This window comes from Tympanuchus pallidicinctus, unplaced genomic scaffold, assembly GCF_026119805.1.
Source record: "Tympanuchus pallidicinctus isolate F22 unplaced genomic scaffold, pur_lepc_1.0 scaffold41, whole genome shotgun sequence".
In the NCBI taxonomy this organism is placed as follows: domain Eukaryota; kingdom Metazoa; phylum Chordata; class Aves; order Galliformes; family Phasianidae; genus Tympanuchus; species Tympanuchus pallidicinctus.
Genome location: NW_026294760.1, coordinates 220,925 through 247,952, shown reverse-complemented (window position 1 = coordinate 247,952; position 27,028 = coordinate 220,925). Strand labels below are relative to the sequence as shown.

At 51.5% G+C, this 27,028-nt stretch overlaps 2 protein-coding genes across 2 annotated transcripts; one reads left to right on the top strand and one right to left on the bottom strand.

The window, feature by feature from the left end:
- Positions 1 to 988: 988 nt before the first annotated feature.
- On the top strand, positions 989 to 9,647 carry ATP6V1B2 (ATPase H+ transporting V1 subunit B2). The gene is made up of 14 exons (XM_052701828.1): positions 989 to 1,131; positions 3,425 to 3,480; positions 3,932 to 4,030; positions 4,700 to 4,793; positions 4,894 to 4,971; positions 5,187 to 5,326; positions 5,438 to 5,539; positions 5,619 to 5,716; positions 5,977 to 6,100; positions 6,492 to 6,642; positions 7,036 to 7,118; positions 7,209 to 7,313; positions 7,681 to 7,810; positions 7,933 to 9,647. Exons 1-14 carry the CDS (start codon positions 1,023 to 1,025, stop codon positions 8,073 to 8,075), a joined length of 1,512 nt encoding a protein of 503 aa, XP_052557788.1. The 5' UTR covers positions 989 to 1,022; the 3' UTR covers positions 8,076 to 9,647.
- Positions 9,648 to 13,190: 3,543 nt separating this feature from the next.
- LZTS1 (leucine zipper tumor suppressor 1) lies at positions 13,191 to 25,940 on the bottom strand. The gene is made up of 4 exons (XM_052701827.1): positions 25,833 to 25,940; positions 16,262 to 16,680; positions 15,302 to 16,123; positions 13,191 to 15,048 (listed from the first exon to the last, which is right to left on the bottom strand). The coding sequence occupies exons 2-4, from the start codon at positions 16,607 to 16,609 to the stop codon at positions 14,404 to 14,406; spliced, it is 1,815 nt and encodes a 604-aa protein (XP_052557787.1). The 5' UTR covers positions 16,610 to 16,680; positions 25,833 to 25,940; the 3' UTR covers positions 13,191 to 14,403.
- Positions 25,941 to 27,028: the final 1,088 nt, after the last annotated feature.

Sequence of the window (27,028 nt, the reverse complement as noted above, 5' to 3'; positions counted from 1 at the left end):
TCTTTGGGGGGCGGGGGCGAAAGGCAATTACAAATAACCCACTGGCTATTTTTTTAATTAAATTAAAGGTTTGATTTACTTTTTCCTCTTTCCTTTTTTTCCACCTTTATTCCCATTTCTTCTCTTTTTTTTCTTCCCCATTCCCCATTTCTTTTTCTCTTATTTTTCTTCTTTTTCCTTTTTTTTTTCCTTTTTTTTTTCCTTTTCCTTTTTTTCCCCTTTTTCTTTCTTCTTTTTTTTTTTCTTTTTCCTTTTTTTCTTTTTTTTCCTTTCTTTTTTTTCTTTTCTATTTTTCCATCTTCTTTTCTTTTCCTTTTTTTTTGTTCTTTTTTTTTTCATTTTTCTCCCTTTCTACCCCTATCCCTACCCCTATCCCTATCCCTACCTCTATCCCTATCCCTATCCCTATCCCTACCTCTATCCCTATCCCTATCCCTATCCCTATCCCTATCCCTATCCCTATCCCTATCCCTATCCCTATCCCTATCCCTATCCCTATCCCTATCCCTATCCCTATCCCTATCCCTATCCCTATCCCCACTCTCTCCACCTCCCCTTTTCCTCCCCCTATCCCTATCTGTATCCCTACCCCTATCCCTTCCCCTATCCTTACCCCTATCTTTACCCCTACCCCTACCCTACCCTACTCCTACCCCTACCCCTACCCCTACCCCTATCCCTTCCCCTATCCTTACCCCTATCTTTACCCCTACCCCTATCCCTACCCCTACCCCTACCCCTACCCCTATCCCTATCCCTATCACTATCCCTATCCCTATCCCTATCCCTATCCCTATCCCTATCCCTATCCCTATCCCTATCCCTATCCCTATCCCTATCCCTATCCCTATCCCTATCCCTATCCTTATCCTTATCCCTATCCCTATCCCCACCCTCCCTACCCCCCCGCAGCACCCTGGCCAGCTCCCTCCCCTCCCCTACGATCCCCCCGTGCGGGCGGGGCGCGGCGGCTCTATATCAGCGCATGCGCAGCAGACCTCCCAGCTGGAGCAGCGCACAAGATGGCGGCGGTAGCGGCGGTGCGGGGGATGATGAACGGCGCAGGGCCCGGCGGGGCGCGAGAGCAGGCGGCGGCCTTGACGAGGGATTTCCTGTCCCAGCCGCGCCTCAGTGAGTGCGGCCGGGAGCGGCTGCGGCGCATGAGGGGCTCGGGGTGGTGGAGAAATCTTTCCTGGCCGTTGAGCCGGAGCGGGGCCGTGGGTCGGGCGGTACCGTGCGTGGTCTGCGGTGGGGAGGGGGGAGAAGGGGTGAGGGGGGCTGAGGGGGCTGAGGGGGCTGAGGCTGTTGGGGGGGGGTGAGGAGGGGCCTTTCTTTCCCCTGCGTGGCTGCTGAATGTCACGAGCACTTTTCTGCTGCTTGATTTTGAACCACCTGGTGTGAAATACAAAGGAACCATCGCAATTCTTTCCCCTCCCTCAGTTCCCCCGCTCTTCCCCCCCCCTCGAGCATCTGCTCCTCTGCTGGACCCCAAGCCACGGCCTCAGGCAAGGCCGGCACCTCTGCAGATCCCAGTTTGTGTCTGCTGTCGCATTGCTGGATGTGAAAAACACTGCGTTTTGCTCGCTTTTGGGGTTGTCACGGCACAGGTCGGTGTCTGCACATGGGAGCTCTGAGTCTCTCAAGCTGCTTTTGAGGGGAATTGGTGCTTTTTGGTATCAAGGATGTCGTTTCCTCGTCGGTGGGGCCTGCCCTTCGCTGCTGATTGAGGAAGAAGCACTCACGAGGCGGTCATGGGATGGGCTGTGTTGCTCAAGGGAACCTTTTCCATTCCTGCAGCCCTCACTGAGAGCCCTCTGCCAATCCCAGGCCCACAGAATGGCCCGGGTTGGAAGGGACCTCAAGGATCATGAATCTCCAACACCCCTGCCACATGCAGGGCTGCCAACCTCCACATTTAATACCAGACCAGGCTGCCCAGGGCCCCATCCAACCTGGCCTTGAACACCTCTAGGGATGGGGCATCGGGCCACACAGGTGACAGAGCCTTGTGTGCTGCTGACAGCCATTTCCTGCCATATATATAATTTCCTGCCAAAAATATCTGATGGTATTTGGCTGGATTTTGATAACTGAGACAGCGGGAGTTCCTCCTGAGACCGCTTTGCACCTCCACCTCATGCTTTATCTAATGCAGCCTTGATTGTTGCTGCTAAGCGATTATATTGCAACAGTTTAAAGTTGCTCTTTGTTGACAGTATACAATGCGAACTGTGTGTGCCAAACTGAACAGCTTCTCACTGTGCCCCAGCCAGGTGATTACCTGTAGCTCCCCGCTGGTGAGGTTTGTGCCCTTTTCCTCTGCCTTACAGCATGCCAGCAGTAAGAGCTGCTCTTTTCTGCTCTGCAAATGGCTCCACTGCCTCATTTTTCCATTGGAGGGAAAAGTGATTAACAGTCACTCGTGGCCACTGCTCCCTCATGATCCTGATAAAGCTTTGACTCAGTGTTACTTCTGTCTGAGGGTAGGCGATGCTGAGCTGTACTGTGATGCTGTGTGTCCATAGGGCAGAGCTGTTGCTGTGTTTCCCCAGCTTTTCTGCTGTGCTGATAACACAGGAATGAATTCTAATTTCTGGGCACACAAGTATTTCAGGGGACGATGTGTAGTGCTAAGACATGAGCTGCTGATGTTTCAGGTGTGAGCCTTATGGTGAGCTGTAGTCATGTATCAGGTGTCTTGGGATAACCCAAGGGTAGGAGTAGTTGGGCTAAAGTGGAGTTCAGCATTTTGTAGTGTAGTCCGTTGGCCTTTTCTAGGAGACAGGAATTAAAAGGTTTTGTTTCAGCAGTGTTGTTTTCAGCATGCCAAAAAATGTGCTTTAGCATAGAAGTTCTGCTGATCAACTTTTAATTGCAAGTCCTGCTTGAATGGCTTTCATCTGGGTCATTGCAGTGTCATGGGGCAGGACTCATGCGTGGTTTAAGAAAGAAAAAACAAAAAGGGAAGTTCAGTGTTGGTGTGAGGGTTTATGTCTCCATTTGTTGGGCACAAATTACAGTTACAACCATGACTACTTTATCACATGCTACAGTCGTCGTTATCTCTGCTATGTAAATATCTTGCAACTGTGTATTTCAGCTTTATGTTGTAGGGGTGTTTCTGGTGGCAGCATTCTGATGAACCCAAATACAGGCTTCCAACCATGAATTCCTAACAGACAGGAAAGAGTCAAGCTCGTATCTCAATGTTAACCTTGACTGCTTTGCAGCAGTGGCAAAAATGTTGGCAACACAACTCAGCACCTCATCCTTCTTGTGGGGCTCCTAAGAAACAGAGCAATACGGAGCTCAGCCCCACAGCTGCGAACCTGAGACTGATGATAGGCATTGAAACTTTGAAAGCTGGGTATGGGGAGTTTGTGCTGTGCCAAGGAAGTATCTGATTTGTGGCTCTTTCTTCCAGCTTATAAAACTGTGTCTGGTGTGAATGGCCCCCTGGTTATCTTGGATCAAGTGAAGGTAAGGATGAAGAACCTTAATGAATGAAGCTATCGAGAGAGATTTTGCAGGAAGAGTTGTAACAGGTTAAATGCTGACTGTTGTGAAATTCATGCATCTCCTGAGCAATTTAAATACAAGGTTGGTTTCCGACTGCTGAAATAAATGAAAACAAATCGCAGTACAGCTGAAGAGTTGCACTTATGTCAGAAGAAGGGGATGAATGGCTGAGGCTGTTGGGGAAAGAAAGGAAACGCTGTTCTAGTTCTGTGAAACAGCTCAAAATGTAATCTAAACTTAAATAGACAAACACACACAGTCATTTTGGAATGATTTTTTTTTTCTGATGATAAAATTATTAAGACAAAAAAACAAACCCTAGGTAAGTGCTAAGCTAGGCTTGTCTGCAGCTGATGCCTTCTGTTTCACAGCTGTACTTCTGAGTTTTTAATGTTTTCTTCCTCGTTTTCAGTTTCCTAGGTATGCAGAGATTGTCCACTTGACTCTTCCTGATGGCACCAGAAGAAGTGGGCAGGTTCTGGAAGTCAGTGGCTCCAAAGCTGTGGTTCAGGTGTGTGTGGGGACCGGATCATCTCTTGATGCAACAGAAGAATACTTTGTGAATCAGCATGTCTGAATTGCCAGATGTCTTGTGATGCATTCTGTTGGTGCTATAAGCTTAAAAAAAATAAAATAAAATAAAATAAAATGCTACTAATTCCAAGTTTAAAACAGTATGAATAATTGTAGGCTGGAAACTGGATTATAGAATGACTTTTTCCTGTGTTCCCTCAAGACCCTGATTAATTTGCAGCTAGATGAAGGGAATCATGCTATGTTTGTACAATATTAGGTTCAGGATCAGCTGCTATGCTGTGTGCATGTAGGCATTTCTTGTAAGCCACTGTTTGTTGCTAATGCTAATTCTTATCTGAATAACTTTACCCTGCTGGCAAAGGAAAACACCTGAGATCAAAAGAATGGCACTGGGTCTGTTGGATGCTGCTGATACACCTCATGAGCTCGTTAAAGTCAGTTTTGATGTCATGCTTTGTACCAGTGAGCTGCTTTTGAAATCCTTTGCTTGCAGGGGACTGCCTTGTCTTTTGTCCCCTATGGCTGATCAAGTTCTCAAGCTGTGAAGCAGCATTCTGGTGCATTATTTTGTGAAGCACAGTTCTTCTTCCTTCCTGGTTATTTTTGTGGTTGTTTTTCTTTAATTGCCCCGCTATCTTTACAGGTATTTGAAGGCACTTCAGGTATTGATGCTAAGAAAACATCCTGTGAGTTTACTGGGGATATCCTTCGCACCCCTGTCTCTGAAGATATGCTTGGTGAGCACTTGTTTCTTTCTTTAAAGAATGAACAGGCTTATTGCCTGCTATCTTATTTTCTCAGTAACTTTCACTTCTATTTTATTGCTGTTTCTTGTAGGCAGAGTATTTAATGGATCAGGAAAACCTATAGACAGAGGCCCCACTGTTTTGGCTGAAGATTTCCTGGACATAATGGGTAAGTTCTTCATCTCTTTCTGGTATGGAGGTAGAAGAAAATAACTGTCTTAAGTGATACTTGGAATCTGTTCATGGAAATGTATGTCAGCTCCAAAGATTTGCAGGCCTGAAGGTTTGGTTTGCAGCTTTTGACACAAGCCTTGGATCACTGCTCAAAATCAGTGGCAGTTTGATCAAGTGTTGAACAATGTGTGCTTTCTAAAAATCTGACAGGTCAGCCCATCAACCCTCAGTGTCGAATCTACCCAGAAGAAATGATTCAGACTGGCATTTCTGCAATAGATGGTATGAACAGCATTGCCAGGGGGCAGAAAATCCCCATATTCTCTGCTGCTGGTTTGCCTCACAATGAGGTGGGTATTCAGAGCTGTTCTTAAAACTCCTGAAGCCGTTTTCACCAGGGTTAAAGAGCAAGCAAGTTAAATTCTTCATCCAAAGCACTGAAGCTTTTTATGTCCCTCTAGATTGCAGCTCAGATCTGTCGCCAAGCTGGCTTGGTGAAGAAATCCAAAGATGTGATGGATTACAGTGAAGAAAACTTTGCCATTGTGTTTGCTGCTATGGGTGTAAGTCAGTAATAGGAAGGATTTAAGTGCAGAATGCTGAAGTCTGGTCTGAAACTGATGCTTTAATTTCGTGATGTAGGTGAACATGGAAACTGCTCGGTTCTTCAAATCAGACTTTGAGGAAAATGGCTCCATGGACAACGTGTGTTTGTTCTTGAATTTGGCCAATGACCCAACGTAAGTAGTTACAGCTGTGTTGGTTGGGGAAAGCTGAAAAGAACAAATAAACTGAAAGCCACAGTCTCACTGATCTGCAGACTGATCTGTGATGCTGGCTTTGTGCAGTGAAGTGGAATATGAAATGCTGGTATTCCAGTTGGTGCACCTTGCTGATTTTTTTTTTTTTTTCAGAGGGTTTTAATGTGTTTGTGACTTCAGGCTGTTCCTCTGTGGCCTTGAAGTACCTGTCACAAATGTGCCATGCTGTTCTGTTTCAGCATTGAACGCATTATCACACCTCGTCTGGCTCTAACAACAGCAGAGTTCTTGGCATATCAGTGTGAGAAGCACGTGCTGGTCATTCTGACAGATATGAGCTCCTATGCTGAAGCTCTGCGAGAGGTATGTGTTCATGAGCTCACATGCTGAGTGTTGCCAGAAAGACTGTAGTATAAAGTGAAAATGCAAATTTCTGCTCCAACTGTTACCATTAGTATTCCTTAATGTTCTTAAATTAGCCAGTGAGGCCTTTAGTTACTCATTGCTCACCTAGAATTATGGTTGGTAGTCAGAGAGCTATTACTGTTTCTCATATTTGAATTTAATTCATGACATTCAGCAGTTTAACATTTCTGATTCGCCTTGGCAACAGTTGGGCTGTCGTACTTCTCTTTGTAGGGGTTTATGTGCCTGCATCTCAGTACTGCTTGCAGGAAGAGGAACTCGTGTAGATTGAGGGAAGGCAGCAGATCTATCAGCATGATCTTGGAAACTCTTTTCTCAATCCTCTCAGGTTTCAGCAGCTAGAGAGGAGGTGCCTGGCCGTCGTGGCTTCCCAGGTTACATGTACACTGACTTGGCTACTATATATGAGCGTGCTGGGCGTGTGGAAGGCAGAAATGGCTCAATTACTCAGATTCCCATTCTTACCATGCCCAATGATGGTAAGTTATTTTGTGTTTTTTTTTTTTTAAATAACTAGTATACTTGAAATGACTCCTTCAGCCCAAACAGAAAGATAGGGGTCTTCAGGTTTTTGTTTGGTTTCGCAGCTCTTGGCTGCTGTCTCAGTATCATTAAGGAGAATGCTTTGTCATTTCAAGACTTCAGGGCTGTTTTCTTGCCCCCTGTCAGGAGAGCTTACAGCTCTTGTGTAAGAGCACTTAGTGTCATATAGCAGTGCTCACTGAGGGCATTTTGCTACAGAAGTCATTTAACTCTTTGGAAGAAAAAAAAAAAAAAAAACAAAAAAACTGCTACTTCTTTGCTGGAAAGAATAGAAAAGCTTTGAACACTGTCATTCTGTCATTCTTGTTTTGTTTTTCTTTTAAATAAAGATATTACTCATCCTATCCCTGACTTGACTGGATACATCACTGAGGGACAGATCTATGTGGATAGGCAGCTGCACAACAGGCAGGTGCGTACCACAGCAGTTGGAACACATTTAAGATCACTTGCTTGCTTTTTAAAGTATTGTTATTAATAATTCCTTTGTTTCTCTCCTCAGATTTACCCACCTATTAATGTACTGCCTTCCTTGTCTCGACTGATGAAGTCAGCTATTGGAGAGGGCATGACCAGGAAGGATCATGCAGATGTATCCAACCAACTGGTATGTAAAAACCCCTTCAGGAAGGGAGAGGCATATTTCAAACGGGCTTCTTGCTAATCAACCTTCACCTGGGTGCTCTGTAGCCTTCTGAGTCACCTTCACTTGATTCTCCCCAGCATGAAATGAGCGTGCTGTGTGATGTACAACACCTCATGTTCTCAGCAGTTACTGCAGAGATTGTTCCTTTCTATATTAACCACGTCTGAGTCGTTCTTATTTGATTGGTCACTGTGTAATACTATAATGAGGTTGGCTTGAGCTCTGTAAGTGACCTCCAGTGTCATCCTTCCAAGCGACCACCTCAACTGCCGTTAAGGATGTATTTTAGTTACCAAGGTAAAAGCTCTTCTGTTTGGGTCCCTTTCAGTATGCCTGCTATGCTATCGGGAAGGACGTGCAGGCTATGAAGGCTGTAGTTGGTGAGGAAGCTCTTACCTCAGATGACCTTCTTTATCTGGAGTTTCTGCAGAAGTTTGAGAAGAACTTCATTGCTCAGGGTGAGTGTCGGTTTCGAGAGCATCGCAGTGCATATTAACACCTAGAATGTCACGTTTTGAGAGATCCCTGCTCCTCAGACGCTTTCCTGCCCCGTATTTCAGTCTGTGGTTGATTTCTGTAGGTCCTTATGAAAATCGTACTGTTTACGAGACCTTGGACATCGGATGGCAGCTTTTGCGAATCTTCCCCAAGGAGATGCTGAAGAGAATTCCCCAGACAACACTGGCTGAATTCTATCCTCGAGATTCGACTGCAAAACACTAGCCACAACTTCATCTCCAACTCCTTGCTCTGTGAAAAGCTGTTTGTTTTCCTTTTTTTCATGTGTTGATGTTTACTTGTCGCCCTTATAATTAAAACCAAGAATAGGTGACATTTGTGCCAGTGTTCCAATGTACACTGATACCAGTTTTTAAAATATCCCTTCTTCCAAAGCCTGGATCATCAGGAAGACTTTTAGGCCAGCTCTTATGTATGTGCAATAGCTATTGTTAAGCTTTCCTTTATTTCTTTTGAACTGGACCTTCTGTGGACACTTCAAATGAATGTCTGAGGATTACTGCAAATCTTTAATTTCAAATCAGGAGCACGTGGGTTAGAAAACATGAAAGAGTAAATGTGACTTCATGTTCAAAGCATCTGCTCAGTTTGATCACGTGCAGTTGCCTTGCTGCTGGTAGAACAGATGGCTCTCTGCTGTCCTGCTGCTGTGCCTGAAGGCCAGGCTAACATGTGGAAAACGTGGTGCAAAATGGCATATCTCTGAAAAATGCAAGTCACTGATGTATCTGTGGTTTAAAATCCTTAAAGGGATGCATGAAGTAAGGACACTAGTGAGCATGCTAAGTGCTTTTCTGCTGGCAAGGGCTCATTGCAGAGGTCACAGGCCAGTGGGTCGCTACCTGAAGGCAGCATGTTATGGCTCAATGGCTGAATGAAAGGTTTCAAATTGTACCTTGAAGTTTGCAAAGAAAGATTCCTGCTTTAACCTTTTCTTTTGCATTCTGGCAATGCCAGCAATGTGTGACAGCAGCTAAAGCCTTCTGAGATCAGTAGTGTCCCAATGGTTAAGACTGGGTAATTCAAGGCTCCACGCTGCTACTGAAGGGGATTATAGGAGATGTTTAAAGAAAAAAAAAGAAAAGCCACAAACAAACAAAAAAAACCCTCTTTATGAGAGACACAATTGTACTGGTGGGAGGTCAGCTTTTAAAATGCATTGGACTAAACAATGCAACAGCAGAAAGCCAGCTGATGGATGAATGGATACCGAACTGTGCTGCAAAGCATGCTGTAGGTGGCGCTGGGTCCCGAGTCGTGTTCAGAGCTGTTGTGGTTTGCACTCCAGGCACAGATCTGGCTAGCCAGGAGAGCTCAGCATTCCCAAACACTGCGAGCTTGGCTGGTCTCTTCAGTGTTATTTCTTACTTTAAATTAGTTCAGACGAGGCTCAGAGCCCAGTGCTGGCAGGCTTGCTGGCTTTTTTTCTTTTTTCAGGCTTAATGTAAACTTATCTCTGGTCTAGCTCACCAAAGCATGTTGCACCTCTCTGAACGCCTTCAGTGCTTGTCTAGGAAGGTGCTAACATGACTCGAATGATAGCGTGCTAATTCCAGCTTTCCCTGATGTTTTCTGTGTGCAGTTCTATGGTTTGTTCAGTGTTCTCTGTAACTTGGACACAACAGTAACTTTATTCCAGTGCATTCCACTCTAAAGCTGTGTCACGTCTATTTTTTCTTGAGGTGGGGGTGGGAGGTTGCGAGTGTTGGCATGAGAATACTTTAATGTAGAGAATATCTAAATAAATTAAACATGGAAGGTGTTGAACAAAACAAATTTCTGTTATTCTGTGGTTAGAAACAACTTGGGGTCGTTCTGCAATGGCTGAGCTGTCCTTTGCCACCAGGGTTTCTGTTTACACAAAGGAAATTGCTCGCTAGTCTGCTGAAAGCAAACACTTCAGCTGTCTGCAGTGAGGGCCACTGGAGCCACATGCCTTGTTAGAGCTGGTAGCTTTCAGGGCTGGAGATTTGGCCTTCAACTTCAGGGCTGAATGCTTTGTGCTGCTGAGTGGGGTGGCTGGTGCAATCTTTGTGTGATGCCACGTTTCCACATGAATCTCAATCGGTAGTTTGTGCTGGAGGAGACTGGGAAACCTCCTCAAGAGACTGCTTAAGCGTGATCTGAAGGGGTGTGTTGACTCTGAGCTTTTCTGTATGAGCGGTGCTACGAAGGGCAAGGGGGAGCTGTGTCCTGGGTGTGTTTATTCTGATATTGTGAAGCTGTCTTCAGTCTTTTCCTGTTAGCTGTTCTACCCATGCTGCAATTCAAGCTGCTGCTTGTGCGGAAGCTCAAGAAGTCCTTGAGGGTAGATGAAGACATTACTTCACTCTTTAAAAACTCATTTAACTGTCCAGGCTGGTTCTGACAGTTTTGGTTTTTTTTTTTTTCACTAGGAGAGAGACTGAGTTAGAAATCCCATCTCCTCAGCATTAAGAATGGCTTTGTAATTATTCCACAGGGGTTGAGAGAGATTTGATGCTACAGAGGAAGGAAAATGTATTATACTAAAAACACATCTTCAAAAAGGTTGGGAACAAATCTCAGTGTTTTCTACACATTCAGCCACGGTCACTTTTTTTTTTGTGTCTTGAGAGAGAGCCTGTGGTTAAGGCATGCGAATAACTGCATTAACAGAGGGCAGCAAGCTGAAAACACGAGGAAGAGGAGAAATTCCAAAGTCCAGTGGATTCCTGAAACCCTTCAGTGGTGGTGAGGGCTGAGGACAAAGGTTGAGCAGCATTCCTGCGGGCGGTGAGCGCGGCGGAGCGAGCAGCTGCTGCTCACAAGGTACCTGCAAGTATGTGCATGGATAACAGGGCTCCTGGTCCTTGCAAACCCTGTAGAGCAAAGTGAAAGGGATTTTGCTGCTGTACTTGCTGCAAATCACCTCTACTTCTTTGCAGCTGGTGGGAGCAAAGGGGAAAACGAATGTCTCTGCTCCGGCCCAAGGCTCAGACATGCAGGCAAGCCTTTGGTGACAGTGTGGCTGGTTCAGGCCAGACAAAAGTTTGGGCTGAATGTAAATATAGTAAGGGTGGCTTTGTGCTGAGGATGAAACAGCTGCTGAGTGCAGCTCGGCCCCACAGCCATGTAGTGGCACTGCTTGCCTGATCTGCTCATGCTGCCAAGTGAGTGGAGAGAAGATGGAGCGAGCTGCAGCCTGGTGGCTCCAAATCAGCCCTGTTACTGTGCTCCTGATGAGCAGGGCTGCTTCAGACTCTAAATCACCTGGAAATGGTTGTTTTGCTATTAAATATTCAGCGGTGCAAAAACTGTTTCAGAAATTATTGGTCCCATTGGAAGCAGCTATTGCACAGCAGTGATTTCGGGCTTGCTTGGCTGCCAGCACCTGTAAATGCAGTGAGTTTCTGAGCAGCGGGGCAGGGCTGCTTTGCCTTCTCTTGGCTTTCTAAGATCAAGGGCTGTGCTTAGAGGCACTAAAGCAGCCTGCTGGGACTCTTCAGCTCTGACCTGTGTGAGTTATTTCAGCCTTACTTCCTGCTTTAATGGGGTACATTTGCCTGGCAGAGCTTTGGTGACAGTATCCAGTTTAGATTTGCCCTCATGCACAGGGGCAGCCAGGCTGTGCTGTGAGGCCAGAGCCTGCTGGGCAGAGATCCTCACCTTCCCCTTTTGCAGCTCCCCAGCTGCTGGAGGAAACCAGCAGATCCTGCAGACAGGCAGCTCCCAGGTAGCAAATAGTGCAGCAGAACAAAAATAGTTTCAGCCCGAGGCCCTGGGAGCAGGCTGGGGCTTGCAGCACAGCTATTTTAGCACCGTGTAGCTATTTTAGCACTGTGCTGAGAACAGAGCTGTTCCTACAGGTAAGAAAACAAGGGGGAGCAAAGAGGCACTTGGGACATGAGGAGAGAGGTGTCCTCGTGCTTTAGGAACCCCGCAGCAGGAGCAGTGGTGGTCAGAGCAGTCCCTGCAGGTGAGGGATGCTTTGCACTGGGAACAAAAGGAGCTGAACAAACAACCCAATATTTCATGGCACGGTGACAGCAGGTACCATGCTAAATGGGACGTGCTGATCTCACAGCTGCTGCCTCGGTGCATTTACACAGTATTTCCCTCTTCAGCAATGACTAATGAGGACTGCCTGGGGGTCCCGTCCCCTCTACCCCCCGGTTTCAGCCTCAGCCCCAGGGCAGCTGCTGCCTCTCTGCAGAGCAAACAGTGGCCACTGCCCCTCGGAGCAGCAGATGCGAGGCAGGCCGGTGCGGGAGCTGCTGCGGGGGATTTGCACATCAAAAGCAGCTCTGCCTCCTCGCCCTGTGTGCGGGGCGGTTCGGGCTAATTGCTCTTTCAAAGGCAGCTCCGGTCGTGTCTCTGCTGGGATGTTGGGTCTGACTGAGCCCCCCCCCCCATAGCGGAAAAGTGGCCTAGTGGCACCGAGGTGTTAAGAAAAGATGTAAATCAGCTTTCCTCTCTCTCGAAGCTTATTTCCATCTGCTGATTCGTTCAACAGCTAATTCTGGCTCCTTCTGTTGAACAGGGTTAGGCTCGAGCAGCTGGGGCAGAGCTAATGGGAAGCACCAACCCCACAGCAACCTGCAGTCCTGCACGGAACCATTGCTGCTGCTTTGTCCCCAGCACACACCGGTGCTGTGTTGCTTACCACCAGTGTCACCAGGGCTCACTGCTCCTCAATGTAGCAGAGGATGCCCCCAGCTTTCTGTGATGTTATTTCCTCCTCCCAGTTGGAAGGGGAAAACAATGTATTACAGTCAAAACACTCCCTTGACTTTGACTGGGCTGTGTGCCCTGTATCACTTCTAAGCTCTTTACAGAGAGAGAGATGAGGTGTTGGAACAGACTGCCTCGAGAGGCTGCGGATGCCCCATCCATCCCTGGAGGTGTTCAGGGCCAGGTTGGATGGGGCCCTGGGCAGCCTGGTCTGCTATTAAATGTGGAGGTTGGTGGCCCTGCGTGTATGCGGTTGGAGATTCATGATCAATCCTTGAGGTCCCTTCCAACCCTGGCCATTCTGTGATCTCTACCTGTTTTCACAGAGAGGCTGCTCTGGAAATGAAAACCAACCCGTTGCAGAGCACAGGGGTTTTGTCTTCTCCTTTCCATGCTTGCAGCAAGTTGCTGCTTTTCTGTGCATGAGTTATCCCAGCTAAGCAGAGCACAGGGCAGCCCACCTAGCAAAGGGCTGGAGGTGAGCAGAGCTGTGTGGGAGGATGGCTCAGAAGGGACCTTGGTGATGCTGAGATGAATGACTCTTACTGGTTGGTGGATGATGTGCTATCTAGGGATGTGGTGGAAATGCTCTGACCGCTGCCTGGAGACCCCTGCAGAGCACAGAGATGAGTTTGAAAAAAATTATTTATAAATAAAACCATAAAATTAACCAGTAGTTTACATCAGTCACTGGAGATAACATCAAAAAAAAAAAAGAACCAACAAATAATACAAACAAACAAATATAACCTGCAGAAAAATAATAATTATCTGTACAGGCTGTGGCCGGCCGGTTGCCAGCTCACACATCTCACACACCTGCAATGCTCACGGTCACACACAGCATTGTGCAAAGGCAGCAGTGGGCACCTCTGGGCGATCACATCATACAGCATTGAGTGCTGGGGATGAGGGGTTGGGATGGTGGGGGCAGGAGTGGGGTTGGGGGGTGCTGAGCTCTGCTCCTGTGGTGGGGAGCCCATGGGAGAGGGGCTCTGGCTTGGGTGAGGGTCCTTGATCTGCAACCTCGGGACTCAGCCGTGGGCTCGGTGGGGACGTGGTGGTTGCTGAGCAGTGCAGAAGGCACAGACTGGTTTCTGTGGGTCACATCTGTGGGTGAGGGGTGTTGGGTTGTGCTAGGAGTGCCCCCGTGCTTCGTGGCAGGGAGGAGCTCATCCTGCTCACGGTGGTGGGAGGAAGGATGTATGGCCAGCAGCGAGTGGTGATACGTGGGTGCTGGTAATGGGCTGGGGACTCAGGCTGGGGCTGTGTGACTGCTGTGATGGGAGAAGGGGGAAAAAAAATGCATTTTTGGTTTCTGTGATTCTAAAAAGACAGGGAGGAGGCAGGAAGCGTTAACTCTGGATTTTCTGTATAAAATAGATATCCCCTCCTGATGTCTGGGTCATCCCAACCTCTGCTCCCTGGAGCTGGAAGGCACCATCCCTGCGCACTGAAGGTTGCTCCCATGGGTGTGAAGTAGTGCATGTGTGCAGGGTCCTCCCCGAGGCACTGCAGGAGCTGGAGGGCCGGAGTGGGTCATGTGGGGTCCATAAATAACGGGGGAGAGCAGCTCTATACCCTGTCCAGGCTGTAGCAGGAAGCTGGGGCCAAGGGCATCATCCCACTACCGAGCATTTGCCCAAGTCCCATTCCCTGTTTGCCCTCATTGCCGGTCTTATAAGGGTCAGGGGGAGAGGGAGGGGCTGCAGGACGTCACCATTGGCACGAGTGGCTTGTTGGCCTCGAACACAACAGGCAGCAGTGAGGAGCTGGCCGGACGCTGGCTCCTCTGAATAAATACATGGCTCATCAAACAGTACAAGGAAGAGGAGTGGGGTCAGATCTCAGTGGCTATGATGTCCTCGTAGGGCACGTCAGCGCCGGGGATGTCCAGCTCAATGGGCTCCTTGCCATCCTCCCCCGCCGCGAGCTGCTGCAGCATCTTCTCCAGGTTCTGGTTCCTCTTGTACATGTGCAGGTAGCTCTGCTGCAACTGCTTCTGGTAATGGATCACCTTCTCCTTTTCCTCCCTCCACGTCTGCCGCTCCTGCTGGAAGCTGGAGCTCATCTGCTCGTTGCTGTCCCGTTCAGCTTGCAGCTCAGCCCGCAGCCTCTCCACCTCACCTTGCAATGCCTGCACCTCACTGGGCCGGGTGGCATCGCTCAGCTGCGCCCGGAGCATGGCCATCTCTGCCCGCAGCTCCACTATCTCCTGCTCCAACAGGTTGACCTTCTCCCTCAGCAGCTCGGACTCGTTCTTCTTGCGCTGCAGCTCATTCTCACACACCTCCAGCTCCATGGCTTTGGTGCGCAGGGAGCCCTCCAGGTCCTGGGTCTTCATCTCCAGCCCTTCCATCTTGGCCCTCACATCCTTCAGCTGTGCCTTCAGGCTGAGAATCTCAGTGGTCTTGGTGGTGAGCTCGGTCTGGGACTCCTTCAGCTGCTGCTTCAGCAGGGAGATCTCCCCTGACTTCTGGCACACCTGGGGGAAGACAGCTCTCACATTAGGGCTCTAGTCACACTGAGATTATCACACAATCATTGAATGGTTGGTTTGGAATGGATCTCAAAGACCATCAGGTTCTGACCCCTGCCAAGGCCTGATTGCCAGCTACTACATCCAGCACCAGAGGGGCTGCTAATGGTGTGGATACTAATGGAGAAGAGCTGCAGGGTTTGCTGCCACCCTTCCCATGCACACCTTTGCACCACAGCTCTGTGCCCCTGGGCCTTACCTCCCATTGGGTCTCTTCCAGCGCTGGTGCAAAGCTGGTCTTCTCCTTCTCGTAGGACCTCAGCTTGGTCTCCAGCAAATTTTGCTCCTTCATGAGGTTCTCCAGCTCTTCCCTCAGCTGCTGCTTCTCCTGCTGCAGCTGGAACACCTGAAGCTGGAGGACCTGCTGCGTGCGCTGGGTTTTCTGCGAGCTCTGCTTCAGCTTGCTGTTGCACTTCTGCTTGAGCCCCTCCAGCTCCTCCTTGCAGCGCCGCTGCTTCTCCTCATACACCTGGCAGGAGCTGGCTTCCTTCTCCTCGAAGCTCAGCTGTAGCTCCTGCAGCTCTCCCTCCCTCTCCAGCAGCTTCTGCTCCAGCTCCTGGATGGTGGACTCATCTGTGGAGATGGGCGAGCGGATGCACGCAGTCTTCTCGGCGGCGCGGTGCTGGGGGGCTTTGCTGGGGTTGAGGATCTTGTTGCCACCGTCGGAGAAGGACATGGCCTTGAGGCTCATCATGTTGCTGTCCTGGATGATGGCACACTGCATGATGTTGTGTGCAGAGCCCCCGAAGCGGCTGATGGGCCCCACGGGAGTGACGATGGGGTCCAGCTGATAGCTGCTGCTGGTGCTGTGGGTGGGCAGGCTGGACATGGAGTTCCTGCCTGAGTCAGACAGCCCTCCTGAGCACAGCGCTGGCTTCAGCTCCTGCTCCTTGCCTTTGTCCAAGGGGTGAAGCTGTGTGGGGAGGTGAGCTCCATTCTCTGGGGTTGAGTGGAGGACGGCACTGGAGCGGGGCAGTACTGGCTTGAAGGCGGTGGGTCGTGCCGTGGGTTTCTCCACACCCTGGGGGAAGAGCAGAGCCCATCAGCATAAACCCACCCCCATCCCTTCTGCCCCCCCAAAGCCCTGCCATAAACCCCAAAGGTGACCACCCCAAGCACCCCATAGGGCAGGGAAGGGGGCCCCGTCTCCCCTCCTCACCACTTCCAGCTGGCTGGGGAAAGGCATCAGCTTCTGCGGTGTGGGTGTCCCAAAGTCCATCCCGCTGCTCCCAGCCTGGCCCAGCTCCGAGCTGCCCAGCGCGGTGTAGTCCGTGCGGTGGGGACCGGGTGCCTTCTGGCTGACTTTGATGTAAAAGAAATCCTCATTCTTGCTGCTTTTGGAACCCGATTTGTGTCCGGATTCCTGGGAGAAGCCGAAGCGGAGCAGCCCGTCCGAGTACCTGTTGAGCTTCTTCAGATGGGACGACTTACGGAGCTTGTACTGCGAGGCACGGCAGTGCTTGCTGTGAAAGCTGTGGCCAGAGATGAGACTACTGACACTGCCCATGCTGCTGCCGGGCAGGTGGCAAGCTGGCTGTGATCATAGCAGAGCCCTCGCTGTGCCCGGGAGCTGCAATCCTACGGGAGGCAAAGAGCAGAGTGAGCATCGCAGGGTGGAGGTGGGATGCAGTCTGCACCCAGCGCTGGGAGCTGCTCCTGGAGGTGTAACACTGACAGCATGGAAAGGGTCACGCAAAGGGCATCCCCCGCACGTGAGGGTGCTTCATCGCCCTGTTCTCCCCGATTCCTGTTCAATTTTCAGTGCTCCTCTTAACCCACCTGAAAAGGGATGCTGCGAGGCTTAATTACGCTTAATGTTGCTTAATGTCGGTGCAGCACTTAAGAAGAGGAGAGGCATTGTGTGTGTGCTGAGCATTGTGATTGGCGTTCAGAGGTATGCAGAGCATTAATTCTCTTTGCTAAGGGGGAAAAAAGCAAAAAAGGATCGAATCCTGACTCCTGGGGGCCCTCGCAATGCTTGGGTGATCATGGAGATGTGCCTTCCATGGGGTAATTAAAGGGTGAGGAGGGGAGAAGGGGGACAAGCTGCTGGTGGGCGGGTATGAGAGCATAACCAAAGTGAGCTAAATTTGGGTTGCACAGCGAGATGTCAGAGAAAGAGGAATTGTTTGATGGCTGAATCACTTGGGGAGCGTGAGCAATTGGAAGCAGCATGCTCTGCTCTGCATGCAACCTGCTGCATGCAACCTGCTGCACGCTTCCCTGCTTGGTGCTGTGGGTGCTGCATAGTTTGGCTTTGCTCTGGGGTGCCCAGAGCACAGATCACTGGGGCACCCTCACTGCCTTCCTGGTAGGAGCTGCTCTGATGTTAACCCCATGTTTTGTCATGTTCTGCTTTCTGTCCGGCCCCTCTGCACCCTGAGCTCGATAGCTGCAGCCTGTGCCCATCCCTCAGCTTGATTTCTTTGCTTTTCCTCTGTGCCCCGAGGACTCGCATTGATTAAGTGTCAAACCAAAGTCCCAGCAAGACAGAAGATCCGCTTTAATCCCTAAATCCATTTTTGGGGAGATTAAGAGAAGTGAGCCAGCAGCCCGTCTGGATGCTGATGCACTGGAAGTAATCCATGAGTTTGGGTTCATTCATTTTTACAGGGTGAGAGGCACAACGGTGGAGGAAATATTGCTGCAGGGAACGGGATAACAGCACTGTGTGTGCATCTGCATGGATTTGTGGGTGCCTGCAGCTGGGGAGGGAGCGCTGGGACTTTCCAGCCTCTTGGCAGGAGGTGTTTCCATCCAACCCACGCATGCCTAGGAGGGTCAGGCACGGCTTTTTTCTTCCCCTTCCCTGTAGGTTTAATTTGAAAGCTGTGGAGGTGTTGGCATTCAGCACACAGTGTGAGCAGGAAGGAAAAGGCTCTGCAAGCAGCGGGATGGGAGCACAGCAGTGTGAAGGTCGGGGTGATGCTCAGAGCCAGGGGATTGCCCTACAGGGGACCATGCACATCCCATGCAGTGCTCAGCAACTGCAGTGCTGCGTGCAGGGGCTTGTAGTGCTGTGAGCAGTGCAGGCTGCCCAGATAGGATGAATTGAGGTTGGACCCGCTCTTATTTTTTGCAGAAAGAGGGGAAAAAATGAATGGCATGCCACATTCCTTCCAAAATCCAATCATGCCTGCCCTGCTATCACGCGCAGGAGGGCAGCTCTCCCTGCAGATTGCAGGAATTTAATCTTATCTCCTGGCAGCACGGCTTCTTTGAAGCCTTTCCCTCTTCCCTGCAAAGCTTTCACGGGCAGTTGCTTTCTCTCACCTTAGTGAGAGCCTTCGTTCCTTTCCAGGTTTCGCAGCATCGCTCCTTCCCTGCTGATCCTGTTCTTCCCCTCCAGTATCTGAGCTTTTCCTTCTCCCCTGCACCCTCTCGCCCACTCTTTTTCCCTCTCACATTATTATTCATCATTTCTGTGCAGATGCGCCCACACATTTGGGTGTTAGTTGGGAGGTGCACGGATAGCACAGGAACAGAAGCAGCAGCTGCCAAGAGCCTGGATCTGGGAGCAGCATCTTTCCTCTTTCTGTCGATCACTGCCAGGTGATGTGCCCATGTTTTGATGCCCCGTCCTTGGACGTGTTCAAGGCCAGGTTGGACGGGGTCCTGGGCAACCTGATCTGAATGTGTGTGTTTGGTGGCCCTGCTAGGCAGGGGGGTTGGAACTACATGATCCTTGAGGTCCCTTCCAACCCAGGTGATTCTGTGATTCTGTGATTCTGTGATCAATGATTTGGGTCTTTGAGACACTCAGAACGTGGCCCCAGGGGGGGGAAACGTGGGCATTTCTATGGTGAAAAGCAATGCACGTGCTGCCTGGAGCATCTGATTAACGACTTCATGAAGAGGCGGCTCAATCCAAAACTTAGTGAGCAGCAGTCTCACTGGGCTGGGATTGAGATCTGGAACCAAAACTGGGATTGAATGGTTTGGATTTCAGTGTCAGCAAAGTGCTGACCTCACATCCTCAATGCTAGCAAACACCAAACCAGGAAGCTGGACAGACCATGTGTGAGCATCCATGGGGTGAGCATATCCATGCCTATGCCTAACCCAACTCCCCGTGCCCAGCTCCTCCAACCCCTTTACATTGGTCCCCATGGAAATGGCAGCTATAAGGCCTGGAGAGCCCCATCAGCAGCACCGACCTTGCCCCCACCCCGTGATCCTCACCCTCATCGCGCTAATGGGAATGAACTCAACACAGCCCAGGCAGCCGCTGTCCTTGTGATGCTGCATTGTGGCTCGGTGCTGGCAAAGGGCCCCACGACAAGGCTTTCATTCACTCTAATTCATTGTCCCCCTGCTCATTCATTGACATTCATTGGGATCATTTTGATCGGAGGCAGCGAGTGAATTGCAGCGGGGCTCACAAAGCGCGCACCATGTGTTCTGCCCTGATTTGCCATTAGTGAAGGGGGACACTCCAGATGAAGAATAACCAGCCTCAATTACATGTTACATCCACTCTAATAGCCCAGGAGTCCATCACACTTAATGTTGTTTCAATGAACACTGGGAGAATTCACACCCCCTGGCTGGTGCTTGTTAGAGGAGCCAGCAATGCCTTTGGCAGAGGGTTTGGTGGGCTCAGTGCCAGAGTGGCAGCCGTAGCATGTGCTGTGCCAGTGTCCCCTGGCAGCTGGGCTCCTGGAGGTGAAGATTTGTTGCATCGAGCAACTACAAAGAAATCCAGACCCGCTTTGGAGCTCGTTGGCAGCACCGAGTGCTGCTTCCTTGCACCCAGGTCCTGCAGAATGTCTCAGGTGCTCTTTATTTCTGCTGCAGAATTCAGCATCAGCACTGGGAAGAGCAGAAGGAGCTGCAGGTACCTGTGTAGCGTGCAGCCTGGTCCTGACCTAGGGTGAGCCCGAAAGTGGCCTTAATGGGCGTTGGTGTGATGATGTAGGTGGCATTGAGGCACCTGGATTAAGCCACGATTAGGGAACCCAGTACTAGGGTGAGAGGAATTTCTTGAATTAACAATGAATCATATTGGCAGAGCGAGCTGCAGAGGATATTGACTCAACACCCGCTGCGCAATGCCTCCTCTCACTCTGTCTGATCCCTATGTGGGGAAGCCGCTGCGTTTCTCTGAGCAGAAACCCTGCTGGAGGCAGGGAGAGGCTCCTGCACTGCTGGGGACGATTGCACAACCTGCAGAAATACAAGTCAGCAGAGCCTGGACTTCAAGTGTCTGCATTCCTGCAGAGCCTTGTGCTTTCTCTGCAGCTAATGCTTACTGGACAGTTTGCCTACGCTAATAGCACAGGCAGGTGTGTGGGCTACAGAAGTGACAGATTTGTCTCTCTAGCCCAAGGGACTTAAGAGCAAGACAAACTTGGTGCTGGATGGCTGCAGCAAGCAGTTAGGCTCAGGAAAGGCTCTGATTTATGGTATGCAAGGATGTTGGTGCCCAAGGGGCTGGTTCCCATAGGAAATGGTGCCCAAAGAAGGTGCCCAAAGGAGAGGGCTCCCAAAGGGACTGCCCTGAACTACTGCACTCAGAGCTCCCCAGCTCAGGGATGCACTGCCCTGTAGCACTGCTACGTGAGCTCATGGTGAAGGACCATCTCCCAGCCTTCACCTGGCCGTGCACAAAGAACCCCAGCTGTGCCACAAAGGAGCTCCCTGAGCTGCTCCAGCTCTGCCCCGCTCCCATAATGGATGGACCCTGGCACTTGTTGGTGAATCAGCAGCCAAGCAGCACCCACATGTCCCCACAGTCATGTTCCCAGCACAAAGGAAATGTTTGTATGAGACATACTTAAATATTCCTTGGGTGGGGAGAAAGATCCTTTCAGCTCGCTTCACTCCTAAGAGCATCTGGCTTTTCCTGCTAACAAGCAACGAATGCTGCAATTAAAGCCCTGCTAATTGGGAACGCAGAAATGCTCAGGTCTGGTGGCACCCAGGATTCTTCTATTGAGCTGTGAGGTGGGGATTTTGCACCCCCTGGATGGGAGTTGAGAGGGCCCTACGGGGTTGGCAGGTGGGAAGCGGCCGCGCCGTGGCTGGGAGCTGTGGGCTGCTTATTTTGGGAACCGTCTGGGGCCGGCAGCTGGTGCTGGGGTGGGTGACAGCTGAGCATGGCTTTCACTTGGGATCTGCGAGGCCCCTTCTCGCGCATCTATTTCCGACCCTGTAAAACACAATCTGTCAGGGTGTGAGAATGGAGGAGGGGGTGGGCACCCAAAAAAAGGGGGCTGGCAAGGGGCTGCCTCGCCTGGCAGGTGCCCCTGAGCGTTGGTTGGGATGTGCAGAATGCTGTCCTTCCATCCCCACAGCTCAGCAGAGAGTGCCTGTCCCACACGTCTTCCGTGAGCTTTTTCCAGGATCTCATTGATGCAAAGGATGCAGCCAGAAATAGCAAAAGCTTCACGTAACCAGAGATGTGCCCTAAATACGGCTCCTCCAGGCTTTCCGTTCCATGGGCTTTGCGTGCATCTTCCTCTGCCCCCCCAATTGTGGGTACAGCATGAATGAGTGATGGGGTGTCTGTTGCCCACTGGGTTCTGCCAAAGTGGGAGCACCAAGGGTTTCTCCCATTCCCTCAAACTGCCAAAAAAAAAAAAAACAACCCCAAAACAACCCAAACTGAGGCTCTTTTTGCTGCAGCTCCCCCACCCCCCCCAGAGCACTCAGAGGAGAAGCATCCTCTCCATGGACAGGGAAAAATTTAGAACTGGAGCTGCGGGCTGCCATGGAGACCAGGCTCCATCTGCAGTGCTCTTCTTGCCTCCCCCCCTTCAGCAGGCACAGGAGCAGCCAGGAGCCCTCATTGCCTCCATGCTGCTGCCCCTTCCCCTCCCATGGGCTTTGAGCACCTTTTGGGGCTACAAAAGCAAATCCACATACTCTGAGTGCTCTGCTAAGTGCTGGGAGGGGAAATAACTGACCTGGATAGCTGAGCACTCTCAACCCTTGAGCTTAGCAAGAAGGCTGAGTATCAGGGAAAGAATTTTTTTAAGGCAGGACTTCATGTCTGCCACCAAAACCCAGGCTCTCTGTGTTAAGCCCACATCACCTTCCCAGCACCCAAGCTCCAGAGCAAAGGCACGCACTCCTTCTGCACCATCCTTCCCTGTCTGCAGTACCAGTTGTGCTGTGATTTCTCTCATTCTGGGTATTTTTGTACCCCACGCAGTGCTCAGCCAACAGGGAGCTGAGAAAAGGCAACTTCTGCCTGCTGACAACAAGCCAGGCTCCGTCCCTGCCGTGCAGAGCATCTGCTGTGCTGCCTCTGCCTGCTCATCTCCTTCAGCTCCTTTTGCTTTCCAGAGCATTACATTCCCCCATCCCTGCCCTGCTCAACTGCTTCAGTGCAGCAGCCACAGAAGGGAAAAGAAAAGGCAAATTCATTTCTCGCTTCCTATTTCCCTCCTCCTCTTTTTTTTCCCAAATTGGCCCATTGCGCATTCCACCCTTTTAATGCCTGGCTGCCAAATGGAGCAGCTCTCTCCAAAGAGAAATGCACATCAAAGTTGCAAGGAATATTCAATTAACCTTTAAATAAGATCATCCACAAGTGGCTGATGGAGATGGCGTTTAATTGTTAAAAAAAATAAACACAGCCGCTTGCATTTCAGAGGGGCACTCCTGTGGTACAGCTCTGCCTTTTGCTGCTGTTATGGCTGATGTTTTGCTGAAAGGCAATGAAATATTGAGATACACCTTCCAACTTTCCCTCTGACACCATTCTCTTTGCTTCTGCAGGATTGGAAGTGGATGCATTTCTCCCTTTTGCATGCAGGAAACCTCAACAAAATGCCGCTGTGCAGCGGGAGGGAGATGCTTGCTCCAAAGGAGAGAATCCCTAACAAATAATTAAGAACCCCTTTATCCCAAGTAGGGCAGCATGCTCATGCATTGCTACCCTCTGCTGGAAGGAGCTGCCTTGGAGAGGCCTTGCAATAGGATACCAGAGATTGCTTTTAGCTCAAGAGGAGAACTTTGAAGGAGGAAGAGGAAGATCTGAACACAGCGCTGCTGCCCAGAGCTCCCAGCTGCAGGGTGCTGCAAGTACAGCATCCCAACCCTGCCTGTGTAACAGAGTGCCCCTTGCTCCTGTTTTTTTCCCCTCCCTAACAAAGCAATGGCCACGCGTGCACACACCCAGCACTTCCACAACCAACCCACTGAGCCTTCCTGCTCTAGGGGGCCCTTTTCTTAACACCCATTGCTGGCAAACAGCCCCTGCAGGAAATCCTCTGTGACCCACGTGCCAAACCTTCATGCATTCCCTGCTATTTTTAACTCAGCCCCAACCACCCGCGTTGCTCCTGCCCACTGCCGCCTGCCTGCAGCCCTGCAGCAGCTCACAGCCCCCAGACTGCAATGGTGAATTGGGCAGAGGGGTTTCAGCACCTCCAGCAGAACTATTTATCAGTACACGCAGCATTCAGGGGCTTTAGCAGCAGTTTGTTGCAGCAGTGCTATTGTCACACTTATCCACACAACACTTTGAGGTGCTGGGGGGGGAACAGGGAGCGCTCACTGCTGCAGATGGAGATGGGTTTTTGAATGGTCCCAAAAGAGGTGGGGAGCTGCTCCAGCCCTCTGCTCCTGGTTGCACAGAGCCTGCTTGGTGGCTGCCCACCTCCTGAATGCCTCAGATGCCTCACCTGAGTGTGTGCTGAGCATGACTGTACCTGCCTGCAGCAAATAAAGGCTTTTCAGGAGGGGAAAACAGTGATTGAGGGTGAACGATATCATGGGAGTGAGGAGGGACGAGATGGGACAGAAGCTCTGGGATGCCCCAGCCTGCATCCCAGCATCTGCTGGTGTCCCTTTCCCACGTCCCTCTGCTTGGGGCTGGGTCTGCCCTTGTCTGTATGGGCTGCCTGCTCTGCCTGTTGGTTCCTTACACCCATCCCTTTTCTTGAAATCTCCTTTCCCTGAGCCTCAAATTCATTCGCCTCCCACCTCTCCGCAGTGCCAAGGAAGAGTGACTAAGGGGTGGGTGGTAGGAACGGCTCAGGACTGATTTAGCAGCCCCGGTGCTGGGAGGAGGGGTCAATAGAGGCACAGCTGGGGGCACACAGAGCCCAGTGGGAGCCACGAGCATCCCCCGCAGCTCCCGATTGTGCTCCCGAGCTCACTTTTGCAGCTGCCATTAATTGCCCCCTCCGCTGATTGCTTGCGCCGATGGTTTTTTGCTTTTGTAATTCTTTGTCCCGCTGATTAATGGCCCCGGTGATTAATGGCAAGGGGGGCTCTGCGGGTCCTGGGCTGGATGGAGGTGTGAGCCCATGGCCGTGAGCGCAGCTGGCGGGGTAGGCTGGGGGCAGGCAGCCAGGCAGGCTCTCGTGCTGATTATTTCAAAAGGAAGGTTCGTTGGCGTCTGGAGCGATGCTATCAGTGAGACTGATAGCACAGACTTTGTTTCCTGCTCGTGTTGCACTTGCTGCAGCTTTCAAGGAGGAAAACAAGCTCTCTGGAAGAATCTGGACAACCATAGGAACTGCTGCATGAACACGAGTGTCCTCAGGAAAATGGATCAGGTGCTGCTCCCTGTGCTGAGTTCCCAGGTCTCAGCTCATCTGTCAGCACAAAAAGGCCCTCAGACTGGCGTGCAGTGGTGAGGAGGAGCATGGGGCACAGCACTGCTGGGGGGTCAGCCAAAGGGAACAACAGGAAACCAAACAGAGTGCCCAGCAGCAGTGATGCAGATGGGACCGGGGGAGGTCAGCGATGGAGGTACAGGTTGGGGCTTCTCCGCATCCCTGGGTCAACAAATGCGTGTTGGTCCCACTGGGAGTTGCACCAATGAGCAGATAAATACTCCTGAACCTGGAGAAGGAGAGTCCCTGTGGGTATCCTGCCCTTTGGAGACAGCCAGGTGCAAACTCCCAGGGAAGATGGGAGTGCAGCGCTGGGGCTGAACGCTGTCCCTGTGAGGCTCTGTGGAGCTGGTGAGAAGGGAAGACCCAAGCTTGCCACAGCCACAGCAACGAGTGCCTGAGCTCCGTTTTTAAGGGCAGAGATGAATCGCTGGCTTTTCAGGATCTGAGAGCACTGCATCCTCTGCTCAGCCGTGACCTCCCCCGTGCATTTACGTGCACACACACACACAGAGGACAGCACCGGCACAAGGAAAGGCTGACACGCGACCGGCAGTGCCCAGCTGCAGGCTCGCACTCAGCATCCTGACACCATCAGCCCTCGCTCACGGAAGAACCCAGCACCTGCACAAACCACAGCCTCCCTCACAGCAGCCCTCTGCACCCACGCCGCCCATACGCTCTCCCCATGTTCCCCCAGCAAATAATATCCGACGCCAGCACGGCTCGATGCTCACAACAAACCGAAGGCAGATAGACCTCCATCTGCACGTTTCCCAAAGAGCTCGAGGGCTGTACAGCCAGCAGCAGCCCGACCCGAGGTACTGAGCACGCACGGTTCCCCCTCTCCTTGAAGTTTGCCACTCTTCGGATGGAAGAGATGGGGCAGAGCCGAGCACAGCAGCCGCGGAGGAGTGCGCGCAACCGGGGCCGCGCTCGCGTTACGGGGCCGGAGACACCCGCAGGAAACCCCACGGACGTGAGGGTACCCGAACCCCGAAGCTCACGGCTGGGAGCGATGCTCGCCGCCGTGCGGGGCCGCCCGCTTCCCCCGCGCCGCAAACCCCTCCGCTCCGTTCCGCCTCCCTCCCCGGAGCTCCCCGTCCCCCGACGGCTCCCCGTCCCCCCGCACAGCCTCCGGTCCCGATGGGTTCCCACCTCGGGTGGCCGCAGCTCGCAGAGCTCCGCGGGGCTCCCGGTGCGTGCCCGGCAGCAGCATCCCCGCTCGGAGGCGGCGGAGGAGGAGGAGGAGCCCGGAGCCCCGCGCATCGGCCCGCCCCGCTGCATCCCCCGGCCTTTGTGTCCCGGCCGTGCCCCCACCTCCCCCCGCCCCACGGCCGGCGCAGGGTGTTCGGGGAGGGATAGGTTGCTTTGCTCCCCAGTCTTGGAGCGTGGAAGGGGTTAAAGGAGGACAAGAGGTGCTCGGGTTGAGCGCCTGGCACCGTGGAGAGCCTGGACCTCCGAGCAGCAGCCGGCAGCGGGGCGTGCAGCTCTGCTCTACCTCCATCAGGGCAGCGGCTGGGAGGGCAGACTCCGCTTTCTCTCGGCCTGGATCGCACCATTCCCCAGCCACATTCCCCATCCTCAGATACAGGAAACTGAGCTGTGGGGCCGTGGCCAGAGCTGCCTAAAAGTTGGGAGGGGAAACTGAGGCACGGTACCTGTAGATCTGCACCAGCTCCAACAGACTCAGGGCCAGCCAAGCTGCCCAGCAGTGGCAGAGCAGCCTTGCCTTGCTCAGCCCGATGCTCAGTGAAGTGGCTTTGGCTCTACAAACAACCCCTTCCATAAAGGTTCATACATGCCCATCTGCATGCATTTACTGAGTGGAAAGGCAAATAAATGCAGGATGTGAGGAGCTGAGCTTCTGCAATATGCACACCACTGCCACTCTGGCTCCTGCAGTGCTGGGCCTGGCAGGGATCTGTGCCCAACCTGACTTTCAGGCAGCGAAACTGCCCCAAACACAGCAAGCTGAGGTCAGCACAGGCAGAGAGCTGGGAATTACTGTGCCATGGGGCAGACTGTGGAATCAGGCCCTTGAGAACTCCTGACTCCTCTTTCACGCTGGATGGAGGGGAGGGATGCTCTACAGAAAAAAATCTGAGCAGCTGTGCTAAATCTCCTCCCTGAAGATTTTTCCAGCACTGATTTCTTCCACTGTGGCCAGAGCTGTGCTGCAGGCTTGGTTACATTCCCACATCCCTCCTCTCCGTCTTCCCCTGGGTAGTCTGTTTGCTTCCTCCTTGTTCCCTGGGTCACTCATCTCATCCCACCTGGGGCAGCTTTTCTGCCTGCTGGCCGTGCCTCAGGCTGACACAGCACTCAGGAATGCACACACTGACTGGCAGCAC

What these genes read in the sequence shown, in the direction of transcription:
- ATP6V1B2 (XM_052701828.1), top strand. Translation starts at nt 1,023, where the DNA reads ATGGCGGCGGTAGCGGCGGTGCGGGGGATGATGAACGGCGCAGGGCCC. An exon ending in TTATCTTGGATCAAGTGAAG is followed by an intron (nt 3,481 to 3,931) that starts GTAAGGATGAAG and finishes CCTCGTTTTCAG; the next exon opens with TTTCCTAGGTATGCAGAGAT. An exon ending in GCTCCAAAGCTGTGGTTCAG is followed by an intron (nt 4,031 to 4,699) that starts GTGTGTGTGGGG and finishes CTATCTTTACAG; the next exon opens with GTATTTGAAGGCACTTCAGG.
- LZTS1 (XM_052701827.1), bottom strand. Translation starts at nt 16,609, where the DNA reads ATGGGCAGTGTCAGTAGTCTCATCTCTGGCCACAGCTTTCACAGCAAG. An exon ending in TCCCCAGCCAGCTGGAAGTG is followed by an intron (nt 16,124 to 16,261) that starts GTGAGGAGGGGA and finishes CTCTTCCCCCAG; the next exon opens with GGTGTGGAGAAACCCACGGC. An exon ending in TGGAAGAGACCCAATGGGAG is followed by an intron (nt 15,049 to 15,301) that starts GTAAGGCCCAGG and finishes GTCTTCCCCCAG; the next exon opens with GTGTGCCAGAAGTCAGGGGA.